Source organism: Coregonus lavaretus (assembly GCF_964263955.1).
Source record: "Coregonus lavaretus genome assembly, chromosome: 33".
Lineage (NCBI taxonomy): Eukaryota > Metazoa > Chordata > Actinopteri > Salmoniformes > Salmonidae > Coregonus > Coregonus lavaretus.
This window is the reverse complement of record NC_140020.1, coordinates 33,037,056-33,054,841: the sequence shown is the minus strand read 5'-3', so window position 1 is coordinate 33,054,841 and position 17,786 is coordinate 33,037,056. Positions and strand designations below refer to the sequence as shown.

The 17,786-nt window shown below is 43.6% G+C and overlaps 1 protein-coding gene across 1 annotated transcript in view; it reads right to left on the bottom strand.

Moving 5' to 3' along the window:
* Nucleotides 1–17,786, bottom strand: part of LOC311108415 (fibronectin type III domain-containing protein 1-like) — a gene marked incomplete at its 5' end in the record, with an annotated part of 60,363 nt that overhangs the window by 21,066 nt on the left and 21,511 nt on the right. Inside the window, 6 exons of the mRNA XM_084151040.1 lie at nt 1,031–1,267; nt 6,678–6,824; nt 8,979–9,053; nt 14,082–14,423; nt 16,243–16,354; nt 16,523–17,764. Coding sequence (XP_084007166.1) covers nt 1,031–1,267; nt 6,678–6,824; nt 8,979–9,053; nt 14,082–14,423; nt 16,243–16,354; nt 16,523–17,764 — 2,155 coding nt within the window. The remainder of the gene's footprint in view (nt 1–1,030; nt 1,268–6,677; nt 6,825–8,978; nt 9,054–14,081; nt 14,424–16,242; nt 16,355–16,522; nt 17,765–17,786) is intronic.

Genomic DNA, 17,786 nt, shown 5'->3' with positions numbered 1-17,786 from the left:
GATAAGTATCACAAATGGCAACATATCTGGAAAATCACATGAGAGAAAAAGAGGGAAATGGGAAAGCAAGTGTTAGGGGGGTGGGAAAATGGAGAGATGGAGAGAGAATAAGATGCAGGAGAGTGAGAGAGAGAGAGAGAGAGAGAGAGAGAGAGAGAGAGAGAGAGAGAGAGAGAGAGAGAGAGAGAGAGAGAGAGAGAGAGAGAGAGAGAGAGAGAGAGAGAGAGAGAGAGAGAGAGAGAGAGAGAGAGAGAGAGACTGCACAGACTGTGATATCGAAATACTGGGGAAGAGAGATTGACAGAGAGAGAAAGTGGTGCGGGTCTGCGATACTATATGGTTTAGACATCAGAGAATGGCCCAGCCCACTCCAGGACAAGGAACTTCTGTTGGCCAGCCAAAGACAACACACAGCTTCTCTCTGGAAGACTGAACCCCTGTCTCTGACTGAAGCACTGTCCACAAGTCACACTCACTATACACTGGATCCCTCGATCTCCCTCTAGATATGAATCTCCCTGTCATAGACCCCATGGGCTGGGGCTGGGGAGGGGTCAAATATAGCTTTACAGTACTCAAAACTCAGTTATTGATGTCTAAAACATTGGGGGTCGGGTGACTCCCTAAAATTATAACTAGCAGCTGACTAGTACATCAACAACCAGTTAGATTATGTCTGCTGACCTGCTATGATCCTTTGAAAAGTATAAGAAATGGGTCAGGAAAGAAAAGTTGAAGTCAGACATAGGCTGCATTTTCACAGGCATCCAATTACTGATATTTTTTCCACTAAGTTGTCTTTTGATCAATCACATCAGATATTTTCCCATCAGATCTTTTTCAGAGCTGATCTGATTGGTCAAAATACCAATTACTGAAAGAAAGATCAGAATAAATGCAGTATAAGTGCACACTAACTGCTTGAAGCACTGACAGAATACTTTTCACACATCTCACATTTTATCTACAGTACACCCCGCTATGTGGCCAAGCTTGCTAGTCACCCTGCGTGACATTGTGGTCCACTCACCTGACACCATGTCATCCTTCAGTGGGATGGCCCAGTCCAGGATGACGAATGAATGACAGCCTTCCATGGCGACCACCGTGATGTTGTAGGGCTTGTTCTTGGGCGGCTGTTTCTGATTGGTAGCCAGGCTGTCTTTCTTGAACAGGTTTTCCAGGACGTCCACCTGTAGGTATTCCAGAGCCTCCGTCAGCGAGCACGGAGCGCCCGGATCCTTCTGGATGAAGTTCACGTACGGAGCTGGAGGGAGGGATGGCAAGGAGGGATGGGAAAGCAGCAAGATGGTTGATCAATTATATTACATTTTCGTTGGTTTTACGCACCAACCATAGTGGGAGAGCACTATGGTTTTCATTGGTCTACATTAAACACTAAAATAATTATGTTAAAGAGGCAGTGCGGTTAAATACATTATTTTCCTGTTTTTTTCCATGATATTTCCACACTATGAGGTTGAAATAACACTCTGAAATTGTGAAAATTATGATAATGCCGTTTTTGTGTAAGAGTTGTTTGAAGAAAATGCCTGGAATTTCAATCTGTTCAGGTGGGATGGAGTTTTTAGCCCAGATCATGACATCACAATCTGATCTGATTATTCTGACCAGTCATCTTTTATTTGCTTATGTATCCTACTACTTTGAAGGGTTAGGCGGGGTAGGCTCTAGAGTCTAGACGACCCTATCCGCAATCAGGGCTGTGTATGTAAATATACTGTCTTTAAATTTGCATCGACACGCCCACACGATCAGCCTGAGCATTTCAATGGCAAAAGGACGCTCAGGGAAATAAATGATAAAAAATACATTTGGAGTTATTTTTATGAAATGATGATTTAGACATACAGTGATGATTTAAAATGATTTAATTAAAAAGACTGCATAGAGGCTCTAATACAAGAAGGCAATGTTGTAACATCTGCTGGTGGACAATAAAGTATCATATTACAATCTATTCAGTTTATAACTCAGTCTATTAGGAGTCCCTCTGTTTGTCAGGAGTTCAGGAGAAGTCAGAGGTCGTGTGAGACCCCTGGTCCCATCTTTCTTCCTCGTCGGGTGATTTTCTGTCTGTGTTTGTCTGTATTTCTGTCGTCTCTGTGTTTGTGGGAGCTAGTGCCAGTTGGATCCATACACAGCTGTGAACACTTCCAGAACTCCCAGAATTCTCAGTCTGATTGGGCTGCCGATGGGAATGGGAATTTGGCTGGACTCTGTCCCACCCCACCACACAACTTGGGACAGGCAACTGTAGCCAACAGACACAGGCCAACAGGGCTACAAGTGTTACTGTCCTCAAAGGCTTCTACTCTCCTTTTTTTTTTTATAGCATAGAGTTGAGAACTTTTCACCGACATCTCATAATGTTCTTATAGCTACACATCTGGACACAGATGTGTCTGTCTTTTTATGTGCTTTTCTAGATGTATACATGTGTCTGTTTCCACATGGTATCTTACTTTTGAGATCTGAACATGTGTCTTCTATATCTATCTTTTGATCTACTACATTCTGAGGAAGCAGATGGAGTGCTTTTAACCCTTTCCTTTATGTTCCGGAAATCAGAGTTTGAAATCACTAAAATACTATTTCACATAATTTTCCCACAATGACCCTTCATCTACTTACCTACAGTAAGTATGGGTCTGAAACTTGCAAAACATGTAATTTAAAAGAAAAACAAAAAAATTGACCCGGTACCGGAATAGTGACATCCATAATGTTCTGGGTCAATTTAAACCCGCAATTTGACCTTGACCTTGATGTATATAACTTTCGAACAGTTTGTCCTAGAAACAAGCTGATTTCTGGACAGGAATGGTGCAACCATGCTGATAACATACTGTAGATATAAGTGTACATATAATGTCCCTATGATGCTGAGAGGCTGATCAACACTGATCAACACTACCCCTTCATGACAATTTGACCTTGACCTTTGACCTTGACCTTTGTCGTTGGTCTTCTGTGCAGTAAATATCTATCCATGATGATCACAAGGATATAAGTATGTTTTCCCTGTGATGTTCAGAGGCCGAGGGTCAGTGATCTGAATTCTAGCAAAAAATGTCAGAAATGTCAGAAAATGTAGTAATTTGATTGATTTACGAATTTGGTACAGTAATCAAACATTTGGCTCTACATTTTTAACAGTTGGGTCTATCAACTCAGGGGGGAAAGCATATGAAATACGACATTCTCAGCTACTGGAAAATACATTGAGAGGTTAAAATCATATATTTATGAAATTGACCCAGAACATAAACGGTGTAAGCCGAATCGAACATAAGGGAAGGGATAACTTTATACTCTTCTTCCTTTTTGAAATGCTCCATTGACTTACATCATAAGCTCTATATGAGTCTTCAGATAACATATGTGTCTGCCTGTGAAGAGGAACTCAAAGGCCTTTGGCTGGCGCCAGTACAGTTGACTGACACGATTGGTCAATTAAGTTAGCATGGTCAAACCCCCTCCAGATAGAGGAATGGTGGATGTGTCAGAAAGCTGGCTGCTGTGTTGGATCTGATATATTAAACTCATAAATATGTGAGAGGATGTCTCCTTGTCTGGCCGTCAGGGACCTCTTCTCTCACTGCTGATATCAGCGGGTTTCATATTATTTCTTTATTTCACTGTTATTCTTATTCTATTTCATTCTGTCTTAGGATTTGTTTCATGGATGTAATGAGCTTCAGATGTGTTTGCTGTGCGTCTGCCGGCCTCGGCTCACAGGATCGTCACAGAAACCGTTTAACTGGATTAGATGACCTGGTTCAGGGGCCAATGTTGTAATAACATTGTAATAATATGGTAATTTAGCAGACTTTCATCCAAAGCTGTCAACACATAAGCCTACAGCATATTCAGTGTAAATGGCTCTGGTGTTGCAAGCATCGTGCACCAACCAAACAATTGGAACCAATTGTGTTCCAATTGGTGGTACTGCCTAACTCAGGGGTAGGCAATAAGCCATAGGAGTGGATGTGGATGGAGCAGACAGGAAGAGACAGACGAGGCCAAAGCAAGCACATTAGAGCAGTAAAGAGACAGCAGGATGCTTCAAAAGCAACTGAACGTAGTAAGCAACTTCTCCTTTTGAAAACGGCCTATGTGGCATTGATATGAGTCAGAAACATTTGTTCTAGTTTCAAAATTGACTACAAAGTGCAAATAGGGTAATTTTGGTCATAGTGTCAGTCTCGTCCAAAACAGAGATTTGCGAGATATTTTGGAAAAAATGGCATGTCACGGAATGAAGGGTACCGTAATAGCTTTCCTTGGGTTGGGTTTATTTCAATCCTGCCCACATGCCCACAGCTGGCAGCACCCAAGTAATCATCAAATCGGAGCACAGCTACATGCGACCTGATCGTAATGCCCATGGTCAATTTGGTTTGACATTCAAAATCCCTATGGGGCTAGTTAGGGACCATCAGTAAATTACACAATGTACATGGGAATTTTTTTTTTCATGTCAATAGCTCCAAATGTCAATGGCCTAAAAACCTCAAAGCAACTGTAAATTGTAGAAATGCATATACACATTTTGAAAGCATTTAATGAGACAACTAAAAGGTTTGCAAAATGAAAATATTGTTCCATTTACATTGTATAATTTATTGATGATCCCTAACTAGCCCCACAGATAGGCTATCAAAAGTCAAACCAACTTTGCCACCGTTGTACACCAGCTGACTGAAGCTAACTGGTGAAAGAAGTTGGCTAGCTTGCTAGCTAGTCTAGGCTACTTTCAGACACAAGACCTGGTTAGACTGTTTCAAGTTATCTAGAACAGTGAGTGACTGTAACAGTGTACTGTTAGAATGAAAGAATGAAAGTACAAACGCTTCCCAGGTTCGAACACACACGCAAGGGACAACCACATCAAAGCACACCTCCAAAACCCAAATCTCGCATTTCCTAATGAGGAGAATTGAAACCAAGGCTTAAATCAGGCAGTTCAGCCCGCCTTTCAGAACACTCACTGACCTCGGCTGACATCACAGCTTTCTATGTTATCGGTCACCCCCGTCCTGTCAGGGCAGTCCACTCAGACCAATGTCATGTGGACCCTGAACTGTCGAGTGGCATTGGGAAGTACAAAGGCCTACAGTGCGACCATTTGTTCTAGGAACAACATTCTCAACTGACTCCGTTGTCTCCAAATCTCTGACCTGTCATAGTGACACTTTACACACAGACCCAGTCCCATGTATTATGTACACCCAAGGCATGACCAGGTAAGTTGACCAGAGAAGGTAAGTTTGGCAACCCTAGTGTGCCTTTGCTCCAGCCCAGCACTAACACTAATCATGCTCTTCAATCTAGGGACCTGGATTAGTTTCATCAGCTGTGTTAGTATTGGGCTGGAACAAAACCCAGTAAACAATGCGGACAGCTCTCCAGGACCATGATTGACCCTCAATCTCTGCAGGAGAGGGTCACAGAGGGGTGAAACAACATTAGAGGTCATTTCAGGTTATCATCTGTTAGCTAATAGAAGATACAACTCCTCTGATGGTTCTGCCAGACCAATGCAATGATGGCACTCACTCACCTAAAAGTGTTTTCGTTGGCCCAGGGGTAATCATGTAAATATATGAGCTAGTCAAGCACTGTGAATGTATTTAAGATGTGCAACTGAATGAGCCAAGATAGAGAGACAGAGTTAATTTCTCCCATGTGAAAGAAAACAGAACACACACCAAATAGACTATAATTATTTATAGGGCTGAGACACACGTGTTGCACACAAGCACACACACACACACTTAACCCTCCCGTTGTCCTAGGGTCAAAATGACCCGCCACTGTGTTGAACCAACTTTATTTAATTTTTATATTTTTGGTATCATTTGTGAGAAGGAGGCAGTGAGACTTTAAAGAAAGTATCACTGCCTCCTTCTCACAAATGATCCAAAAAATATAAAAATTAAATAAAGTTGGTTCAACACAGTGGCGGGTCATTTTGACCCTAGGACAACGGGAGGGTTAAAATGGGAGCATGTTCACTCAATCAAACACAAAAACACACACGTGTTTCAGCTGGATGCCTGGATCAACATTATTTATGTTACGAAAAACTGCCTTTCTCTTTGGCATTTAGAGGGACTTCACAGAATCTTAACCCACAAAAACAAATGTAATCACTCACTACTGAGAACACTGCAGAAAGACAGGATGATCACTCATTTACAATAAGTGAGATATACTATATGCTTGAAGAGGTTAAGCTCAGTTTAAACTGAGATCCATCATATAGATAATGGTAATGCAGTATAAAGCCAGACCTGTGTGATGACAGGGTTAAGCTCTAAACAGTAAAGTCTAAATCCACAGATGACAAGGTTAAGCTCTTAGACGGTGATGCTGAAATAACTGCAAGTGGTATCTTTCATCAAGAAAGATAGTTTGTCAAACTCAAACACAAAACAGCTCAAACACACTTACAAGCACACACCCACGTGCATGTGAGGTGCACGCACGCGATCAGGCACGCATACATGCAAGCAAGCTCACACACATACACCCACCCACACACACAAACACACACACACACACACAAGAATACACACACACACGCACACTCCCTGCTCACACACATTGCACATACTACAGTTATCACTTTTCTCCATACCGTAGCCTACCTGTGAAGCGTTTCTTCCCGGTGAGGTCGAACTCATTGGAGGGGCTATTGTTGAAGGGCCTGGTGTCTGGTTCAGGGTTGGGGGGGTCTGTCGTGGCGGTGGTGGGGGGCAGCGTGGGGGGCAGGGTGGTCTGCCACAACAACTCATCTAGAAGAAAAAAGGGAGAAGTGAAGGCATGACCATCACAAACTAAATCCAAATACCATTGAATTTAGTCTGTGTGACATTTTGCTATGTAGCACTAGGCCTTTGTAATTGGCATGTAATAAGCATGCAATAGCTCTTGAAATAAGTGTGATATCATTGGAAATGACCTTGATGCACCGGCTTTTGAACATCATGCCCGTTTCACAGTAGATTACTGTAATGTTCATGGTTCTGAGCCTAACAAATGTGTACGGATTAAGTCAGTGAAATCAATTAGTTACTTCCAGCAGCACCAGTAGTTCTGGCCAGTGGAGTGCCAACGGACCTCTGCATGACACCATCATGTGCCTCACACACAGCCTTGCAGGGAAACACTATGAAAATATTGTGATGCAATTTGTCAAGCAGTGCATATACAAGCAATATTTTTCTCATGGCACTAATCAAACTATAACATCATGGCGTATGCTTACCAAACACAACATAAATCACAGTTCCCCCATTCACTAAAACCATGAATGACCATGCATTACCAGTATACCATAACATGACATGATACACTTTACATACAAAAGTATGTGGACACCCCTTCAAATTAGTGGATTTGGCTATTTCAGCAACACACGTTGCTGACAGGTGTATAAAATCAAGCACACCGCCATGTAATCTCCATAGCCAAACATTGGCAGTAGAATGGCCAGTCCTGAAGAGCTCAGTGACTTTCAACGTGGCACCGTCATAGGATGCCACCTTTCCAACAAGTCAGTTCGTCAAATTTCTGCCCTGCTAGAGCTGCCCTGGTCAACACTAAGTGCTGTTATTGTGAAGTGAAACGTCTAGAAGCAACAACGGCTCAGCCGTTAAGTGGTAGGCCACACAAGCTCACAGAACGGGACCGCCGAGTGCTGAAGCGCGTAATGCGTAAAAATCATCTGTCCTCAGTTGCAACACTCACTACGGTGTTCCAAACTGCCTCTGGAAGCAACGTCAGCACAAGATCTGTTCGTCGGGAGCTTCATGAAATGGGTTTCCATGGCCGAGCAGCCACACACAAGCCTAAGATCACCATGCACAATGCCAAGCATCAGCTGGAGTGGTGTAAAGCTCACTGCCATTGGACTCTGGAGCAGTGGAAACGTGTTCTTTGGAGTGATGAATCACGCTTCACCATCTCACAGTCCAATGGACAAATCTGGGTTTGGCGGATGCCTGGAGAACGCTACCTGGCCGAATGAATAGTGCTAACTGTAAAGTTTGATGGAGGAGGAATAATAGTCTGGGGCTATTTTTTATGGTTTGTGCTAGGCCCCTTAGTTCCAGTGAAGGGAACTCTTAACACTACAGCATACAATTACATTCTAGATGATTCTGCTCTTCCAACTTTGTGGCAACAGTTTGGGGAAGGCCCTTTCCTGTTTCAGCATGACAATGCTCCTGTGCACAAAGCGAGGTCCATACAGAAATGGTTTGTCGAGATCGTTGTGGAAGAACTTGACAGGCCTGCACAGAGCCCTGACCTCAACCCCATCGAACACCTTTGGAATGAATTGGAACGCAGACTGCGAGCAAGGCCTAATCGCCCAACATCCGTGCCCGAACTCACTAATGCTCTTGTTGCTGAATGGAAGCAAGTCCCTGCAGCAATGTTCCAGCATCTAGTGGAAAGCCTTCCCAGAAGAGTGGAGGCTGTTATAGCAGCACAGGGGGGACCAACTCCATATTAATGCCCATGATTTTAGAATGAGATGTTCGAGAATCGAGAAAGTGTCCACATACTTTTGGTTATGTAGTGTATAACATCACAAGTCATCATTACATGCAGCAACATCACAGAGCAGAACAGTACAGTAGAGCATAACAGGGCATTCTCTCTGAGTTAGTAATGCAGTTCACAGGCACTGTAGAGGTTGAGTTGAGTTGAGTTGGCCAGATAAAACATCAGAAACACAGCCGATGATGGAAGGAAATCAAACCCAACCCAAACAAACACACAACCGACCATAGAAACAAAGCAAAGACCACAGGCAAGTAAAGATGAAACAGAGGAAAAAGTCAACAAACAGATTGACTGATAGATTAACATTAAAAGAAACAATGCAGGCAGGCAGGCCCAGCCCTGTGGCTGTCGGTACATAGCCATTACTCAGCCGGTACCTTCCTCAATAGCTAAAGCGTCAGGCACCATGGCAACCGTACCCATAGAGTCCGTTTCCATTCCTGAGGATTCCTCTGTAGGATAAGCGAGACAGGCTATAGCATGACCACAAACCACTATAAACACATACAGTTGAAGTCGGAAGTTTACATACACCTTAGCCAAAAATATTTAAACTCAGTTTTTCACAATTCCTGACATTTAATCCAAGTAAAAATTCCCTGTCTTAGGTCAGTTAGGATCACCACTTTATTTTAAGAATGTGAAATGTCAGAATAATAGTAGAGAGAATGATTTATTTAAGCTTTATTTCTTTCATCACATTCCCAGTGGGTCAGAAGTTTACATACACTCAATTAGTATTTGGTAGCATTGCCTTTAAATTCTTTAACTTGGGTCAAACATTTCGGGTAGCCTTCCACAAGCTTCCCACAATAAGTTGGGTGAATTTTGGCCCATTCCTCCTGAAAGAGCTGGTGTAACTGAGTCAGGTTTTAGGCCTCCTTGCTTGCACACCCTTTTTCAGTTCTGCCCACAGATTTTCTATAGGATTGAGGTCAGGGCTTTGTGATGGCCACTCCAATACCTTGACTTTGTTGTCCTTAAGCCATTTTGTCACAACTTTGGAATTATGCTTGGGGTCATTGTCCATTTGGAAGACCCATTTGCGACCAAACTTTAACTTCCTGACTGATGTCTTGAGATGTTACTTCAATTTATCCACATTATTTTCCTTCCTCATGATCCCATCTATTTTGTGAAGTGCACCAGTCTCTTCTGCAGCAAAGCACCCCCACAGCATGATGCTGCCACCCCCGTGCATCACGGTTGGGATGGTGTTCTTCGGCTTGCAAGGACCCCCTTTTTCCTCCAAACATAACAATGGTCATTATGGCCAAACAGTTCTATTTTGTTTCATCAGACCAGAGGACATTTCTCCAAAAAGTACGATCTTTGTCCCCATGTGCAGTTGCAAACCGTAGTCTATCTTTTTATGGCGGTTTTGGAGCAGTGGCTTCTTCCTTGCTGAGCGGCCTTTCAGGTTATGTCAATATAGGACTCATTTTCCTGTGGATATAAATACTTTTGTACCTGTTTCCTCCAGCATCTTCACAAGGTCCTTTGCTGTTGTTCTGGGATTGATTTGCACTTTTCGCACCAATGTATTGTCATCTCTAGGAGACAGAACGCGTCTCCTTCCTGAGCGGTATGACAGCTGCGTGGTCCCATGGTGTTTATACTTGCGTACTATTGGTACCTTCAGGCGTTTGGAAATTGCTCCCAATGATGACTTGTGGAGGTCTACATTTTTTTTTCTGAGGTCTTGGCTGATTTCTTTTGATTTTCCCATGATGCCAAGCAAAGAGGCACTGCGTTTGAAGATAGGCCTTGAAATACATCCACAGGTACAAATACAATTGACTCAAATTATGTCAATTAGCCTATCAGAAGCTTCTAAAGCCATGACATATTTTGGGGGAATTTTCCAAGCTGTTTAAAGGCACAGTCAACTTAGTGTATGTAAACTTCTGACCCACTGGAATTGTGATACAGTGAATTATAAGTGAAATAATCTGTCTGTCAACAATTGTTGGAAAAATTACTTGTGTCATGCACAAAGTAGATGTCCTAACCGACTTGGCAAAACTATAGTTTGTTAACAAGAAATATGTGGAGTGGTTGAAAGACGAGTTTTAATGTCTCCAACCTAAGTGTATGTAAACTTCCGACTTCAACTGTACATGCACACACACACATACACACATTGAAAAGGCACAAATATATGCACAAATACACTACTGGTCAAAGGTTTTAGAATACCTACTCATTCAAGGGTTTTTCTTTATTTTTACTATTTTCTACATTGTAGAATAATAGTGAAGACATCAGAACTATGAAATAACACATATGGAATCATGTAGTAAGCAAAAGAGTGTTAAACAAATCAAAATATATTTTATATTTGAGATTCATCAATTAGCCACCCTTTGCTTTGATGACAGCTTTGCACACTCTTGGCATTCTCTCAACCAGCTTCAGGAGGTAGTCACCTGGAATGCATTTAAATTAACAGGTGTTCTTTCCTTCTTAATGCGTTTGAGCCAATCAGTTGTGTATGTGTGTGTGGAGAACAGCTCAAATGAGCAAGGAGAAAAGACATGAAGGTCAGTCAATCCGGAAAATTGCTTCACAGAGTTCAAGTCACAGACACATCTCAACATCAACTGTTCAGAGGAGAATCAGGCCTTCATGGTCGAATTTCTGCAAAAAAAACACTGCTAAAGGACACCAATAAGAAGAAGAGTCTTGCTTGGGCCAAGAAACACGAGCAGTGGGCATTAGACCGGTGGAAATGTGTCCTTTGGTCTGGAGTCCAAATTGGAGATTTTTGGTTCCAACCGCCGTATCTTTGTGAGACGCGGTGTGGGCTCAGCGTATGGGAGAAGTCCTTCAAGACTGTTGGAAAAGCATTCCAGGTGAAGCTGGTTGAGAGAATGCCAAGAGTGTGCAAAGCTGTCATCAAGGCAAAGGGTGGCTACTTTGAAGAATCTCAAATATAAAATATATTTGGATTTGTTTAACACTTTTTTGGTTACTACATGATTCCATATGTTTTAATTCATAGTTTTGATATCTTCACTATTATTCTACAATGTAGAAAATAGTAAAAATAAAGAAAAACCCTTGAATGAGTAGGTGTTCTAAAACTTTTGACCGGTAGCATATAAACACGCAGCAACACTCACTTGGCTTTCTAGCTCCAGTACAAAGTTTAAAGTTGATGGTGGAAAAAAGTGGTGCACTGTTTTGAGTTAACAATTAAGTATTTCCTCCATTATTTGTTCTTAGTCATCTCAATTGCCTTGTTGTAAAATCAACACAACTGGGGATGGTTATTCCCTTAAACTTGCAAAGAGGATAATTACATTGGAAAACATATTACTTATGGCTGTCTGTCTTTGAGTGTGTGTTTGTTACAATAACCCCTATAAGAGCCTAATAACATGTATGTGTCTGAATGTAGGCTTTGTGTCTGTATTGTGTTAATCCCTATGGAACACTTAGGTCTAGCCATAAAAGTGTGTTTGGGCGTGTGTTAATCATGTGTCTTGTGGTAAAGATAATAGTGGTGTAGTGAGATTGACTGCTTAGCTCAGGGAGTGGGTTAGGGTTTTTACCCAGCCCCAGCGTTATCCTGACCACAGTCAGTGCCAGATGTGGCTGGCCCTGATGTGGTTCCCGTCAGATCTGGGTTCAAATACTATAACAAATAATTTAAAATACTTCATCTTTGCCTGACTGAGCTTGCCTGGCTTAATGGCACCAATAGAATAGTCCCAAAACTGCAAACCCTGCCCATTTTAAGGCTGGTTTATACTTTGTCTATCGACATATCTGTAGACAATTAGAATGCGACAAGTCTCGCTGTTCTAAACAATCTTTAATTTATACTCCGGTGGATTGTCTGTAGACCGTCGCTACAACTGTCATTTTCCTTGTCGCAGACAGATTAAAAGTGTTCAACTTTGACCCTGTTGCTGGGTCCGCTGTCATGGTTACCTGACTGAGACAGCAATGAGACACACACAAGTTCTAAAATTCTCCGATAGAATGCCCTGCTTTTATTTTGTCACACTCATCACAAGCTATTTTCTGTAATTAGCTCGCCATTAACTTGTAAATAACAATCTTGTTGTGAATTTATTTTCCTATAATAATGAATAAACATTTGCTAAATTTAAGAAGTTGTCAGCTATGATATGGTCATTATTTGAAATGGATAGCCAGCTAGCTAGCTAGTTAGCTAACAAGCTAAAAACAAACCAAAACATTGCTTAGAAAGTTGGTTTTAGTTGCCTGGCTTGCTAGATTGACATATACTAAATTAATTTTCAAACAGATGGGTTTATTGGTGTTAAAAATACAGCAGTTATGATAATTTTGACCACCAGGCGGCTGATGTCATACAGCCTGTAGTTTTTGTGTTTACACTTTTTCATAACGACAATGACAAGTTTGATGTCGGACGACAATAGAATGTACATGATGTCACTGCGACAACTGTCTATACACATGTCGATAGACCAACTGTAAACCAGCCTTTAGCCTGCCAACTCCAGGCAGGCTAAGGCAAATGCTCAAAGTGTTTGAAAGATTTGAAATAGTATTTGGACCCAGGCCCTGATCTGGTTCCAGTGGTCTCTGAAGAAAGATATCTCTCGACTGTGCCTGGCCAGATCGTACAGGGCTCTGTGGCCACAGACAAGACGTACTTATTATGATCAGGATGTTATGGAGATGGTAAACAACAACAGCTCACAGACTAACTGATGACAGACTCCATTCTGATCCACTGCTTTTAGCCTGCATAAAATGTAATAGATAATACAAGCCCAGATTAAGCCTAGTCCTGGACTGAAAATCATTCTCAATTGAAAGCGCATTTAAGTCCAGAGAGGTATACTAAGAAGCGGGATAGAGGAGTTAGCAACTACCTTTGGTCAATTCTGAGTTCATCTCGGGATAACTGTTGACACGAAGGTGGCTCACATTTTAGCCAGGTACATTTTGAATCCTTCAGGCAATAATCGTTCAGCTCTAACTTGCTCCGTGGAAGGCTAACTCAGAGCTAACTGTCTGAGCCACGAGTTGAGGGCCAATTAAATCAGATTCCCTCCCTCTCACTAAGATTGCATCATCATCCCCTTCATTTAGCGTAGCGACTGATTCAATCTTTTATTAATGAAATGTATTTTGACTCGCTGGGATTATCCACCTGCGACATGCAAATGCATTTACAAGCCTGGCTGGAGTTAACGTAAGATTTAGGATAAATATCCTCCTTCGTAACATGGATGAAGCCTGAACTGGAATTTGAAGCTAACTGAAGCTGGCTAGCTTCATAAAATCCTGAGTAGATCTAGCTAGCGTCATAGTACACCCCTCTGGAATAGGCTTAATCTGGGTCAGGTAAACTGGCCCTAGAACAGCAACAACTACTACTAGTGCTACTACTATGATAGTACTAGTTTGATTACTATAACACTACTAGTAATATGAGAGTACATACAGAAGCGTTAGTCAGCGTTAGTCAGACTTGCCTTCAGGATAACAGTCCAGGATGCCATTAGCATCCAGCATTGGGAATCCCTCATCATCCCTGATCAAAAATGTTCCTGGAGGACAGGTCGGGAACACCGGCATGGTCAAGGTCTCCTCTGTGGACATTTCAGTGGTGGTTGGGAGCGAGGTCGGTTCAGGTGTGGTTGTAGTAGGAGGTCTGGTTGTGGTTGTGGTCCTGGGTTTAGGCCGGTCCAGGCCAATGATGGGTTTGCCACCCACGGTCAGGAACTTGTCTTTGGGGTTGACCACCGGTTGGCTGTCCCGACCGTGACCAAACAGAGCCTGGCCCTCCTGGTTCACCAATGGGCTGCCCTGGTGGTCTAGCAGGGGAGAACAATCAATCAGTTATCTATCTGTGTAAACAAAACAGTATGGTCTTGTGCTGTACAGTGAGGGAAAAAAGTATTTGATCCCCTGCTGATTTTGTATGTTTGCCCACTGACAAAGAAATGATCAGTCTATAATTTTAATGGTAGGTTTATTTGAACAGTGAAATCCAGAAAAATCCAGAAAAATGCATGTCAAAAAATTTTATAAATTGATTTGCATTTTAATGAGGGAAATAAGTATTTGACCCCCTCTCAATCAGAAAGATTTCTGGCTCCCAGGTGTCTTTTATACAGGTAACGAGCTGAGATTAGGAGCACACTCTTAAAGGGAGTGCTCCTAATCTCAGTTTGTTACCTGTATAAAAGACACCCTTCCACAGAAGCAATCAATCAATCAGATTCCAAACTCTCCACCATGGCCAAGACCAAAGAGCTCTCCGAGGATGTCAGCGACAAGATTGTAGACCTACACAAGGCTGGAATGGGCTACAAGACCATCGCCAAGCAGCTTGGTGAGAAGGTGACAACAGTTGGTGCGATTATTCGCAAATGGAAGAAACACAAAATAACTGTCAATCTCCCTCCGCCTGGGGCTCCATGCAAGATCTCACCTCGTGGAGTTGCAATGATCATGAGAACGGTGAGGAATCAGCCCAGAACTACACGGGAGGATCTTGTCAATGATCTCAAGGCAGCTGGGACCATAGTCACCCAGAAAACAATTGGTAACACACTACGCCGTGAAGGACTGAAATCCTGCAGCGCCCGCAAGATCCCCCTGCTCAAGAAAGCACATATACAGGGCTGTCTGATGTTTGCCAATGAACATCTGAATGATTCAGAGGAGAACTGGGTGAAAGTGTTGTGGTCAGATGAGACCAAAATCGAGCTCTTTGGCATCAACTCAACTCGCCGTGTTTGGAGGAGGAAGAATGCTGCCTATGACCCCAAGAACACCATCCCCACCGTCAAACATGGAGGTGGAAACGTTATGCTTTGGGGGTGTTTTTCTGCTAAGGGGACAGGACAACTTCACCGCATCAAAAGGACGATGGACGGGGCCATGTACCGTCAAATCTTGGGTGAGAACCTCCTTCCCTCAGCCAGGGCATTGAAAATGGGTTGTGGATGGGTATTCCAGCATGACAATGACCCAAAACACACGGCCAAGGCAACAAAGGAGTGGCTCAAGAAGAAGCACATTAAGGTCCTGGAGTGGCCTAGCCAGTCTCCAGACCTTAATCCCATAGAAAATCTGTGGAGGGAGCTGAATGTTCGAGTTGCCAAACGTTAGCCTCGAAACCTTAATGACTTGGAGAAGATCTGTAAAGAGGAGTGGGACAAAATCCCTCCTGAGATGTGTGCAAACCTGGTGGCCAACTACAAGAAACGTCTGACCTCTGTGATTGTCAACAAGGGTTTTGCCACCAAGTACTAAGTCATGTTTTGCAGAGGGGTCAAATACTTATTTCCCTCATTAAAATGCAAATCAATTTATAACATTTTTTACATGCGTTTTTCTGGATTTTTTTGTTGTTATTCTGTCTCTCACTGTTCAAATAAACCTACCATTAAAATTATAGACTGATCATGTCTTTGTCAGTGGGCAAACTTACAAAATCAGCAGGGGATCAAATACTTTTTTCCCTCACTATAAGTGTGATATCTCCCTTTCTCATAAGGAGGAATAAATAGGGGAGATGAGGCGTCTTGATATACCAACATATTATAAAGCTCTTAGGAATGTAGACCTGTAATACTCATAGAAACAGTGTTCAATATAACAGAAGGTTAGTTTACAGTATCTCACCAAAGATGGTGCGTCCGTCCTCTCCTAGAACCACCCTCTTGGGTTGGCCCTGAGAGTCCTGGAGAACCCTGCCATTCTCGTTCATCAGGACCCCGTTATCCAAGTCCACCACCTGGAGAATAGAACACATCACAGGGTTGGACATAAGACTCATATGTCATGGGGAAACATTATATTAAGGAGAGTCTGCATAATGGTTAACATTGCAGGTGAAACGATGAAACTGTCTCCTTTCAATCCCCTTTACTTTGGAATAAAACATATCGAGACACAGACATACCCATTTGGCTCCATCAGGCCCAGTGATGTACCTTCGTCCATTAGGTTTGGTGTTGTCATTGGATGTGCTGGACTCTTTGTCACTGGTCGCTGTGAGATTGGGGCGGCCATTTTTACCATTTGCATAGCCGGGCTTGAGGCCTCCACTTGGGGTTTTACCCCTGCGAAGGGGGTCTGACCGGCTGGGGTAGTGTGTCCTTGTCCCCTGGCCCACCACAGAGTCTCTGGATGAGGATGACAAGGATGGTAAGGAGGAAGAGGAGCCCTGAGACCCCTGGCTGCCTCCAGGGGAGATCTGTCTGAGGGAGGGGCGAGAGAGGGAAGGGGAGGAGCCTCCAGTGCTAACACTAACGCCCCCACTAACCCCGTGGTCTGGTTGCGGCAGACTAGAGGAGGAAGAGGAAGAAGAGGAAGATGATGTGTCTGGGATAGAGGAACCTAATCGTGTGCTCTGTGCTGGTTGTGCTCTAAGGGGGAACCTAGAACCTGTCTGCCTGTTTGTGAGCAGGGGAGATCGCACCCTCCCGTTGGGACCTATAATGGGACGGCGGGGGAGCGTAGAACCGGGGACGAAACCGGGCCTGGTTCTACTAGGCGTGGGGTTCCTGTCCACACTCTCGTTGGCCCCACTCTGGGGCACCCTGCGGGCGGTAGTGGGGGCTGAGGTAGTGGTAGTGGTGGTAGTAGTTTTGGGGGCGGGGGTTGGGTCTGTGACTTTCTCATTCCACTCATACATCTCCTTACTCCCCTCATAGAGATAGTCCTCCTTATGGTCATTACTGCTGTCCTCCCTGGTGCTGCTTCCTCTGTGGACGGGCTCACTGGAGTCTCTATGACCACTAGAAGAGGAGAAAGAAGAGGAAGAGGAGGTGATGGGATTCCTAGATCCACCTAGAATGCTATTCCTGTTGGGCAGAGAGGGTTTAAGTGCCCCAGCCCCCACCCCGTTCTTTAACGGGTAGAGGGTGGAGGGGGTTTTAGAATCCTCACTGGTCTCCTGCACTGCTGAGGTCCTTGATGCCCCTGAGGCAGATGCTGCCCCCGAGGCAGCTATCCTAGAGGGGCTTCCTCTCAGGATGGGTCTCCCTGCCCCAACAGAGGATGAGGAGGCTGTCCTGCTCCAGGGAACCCTCCCGTCCGCCCGGGGGGAAGAGAACCTGCTACTGCTCCCCGTCCCTGTTCCAAACCTGCTCTGGTGCCGGTTCACAAAGTGGTTAATCCTGGAGGCAGGGGGAGCAGGCGTCTTGGAAGGAGGGGGAGCTGGG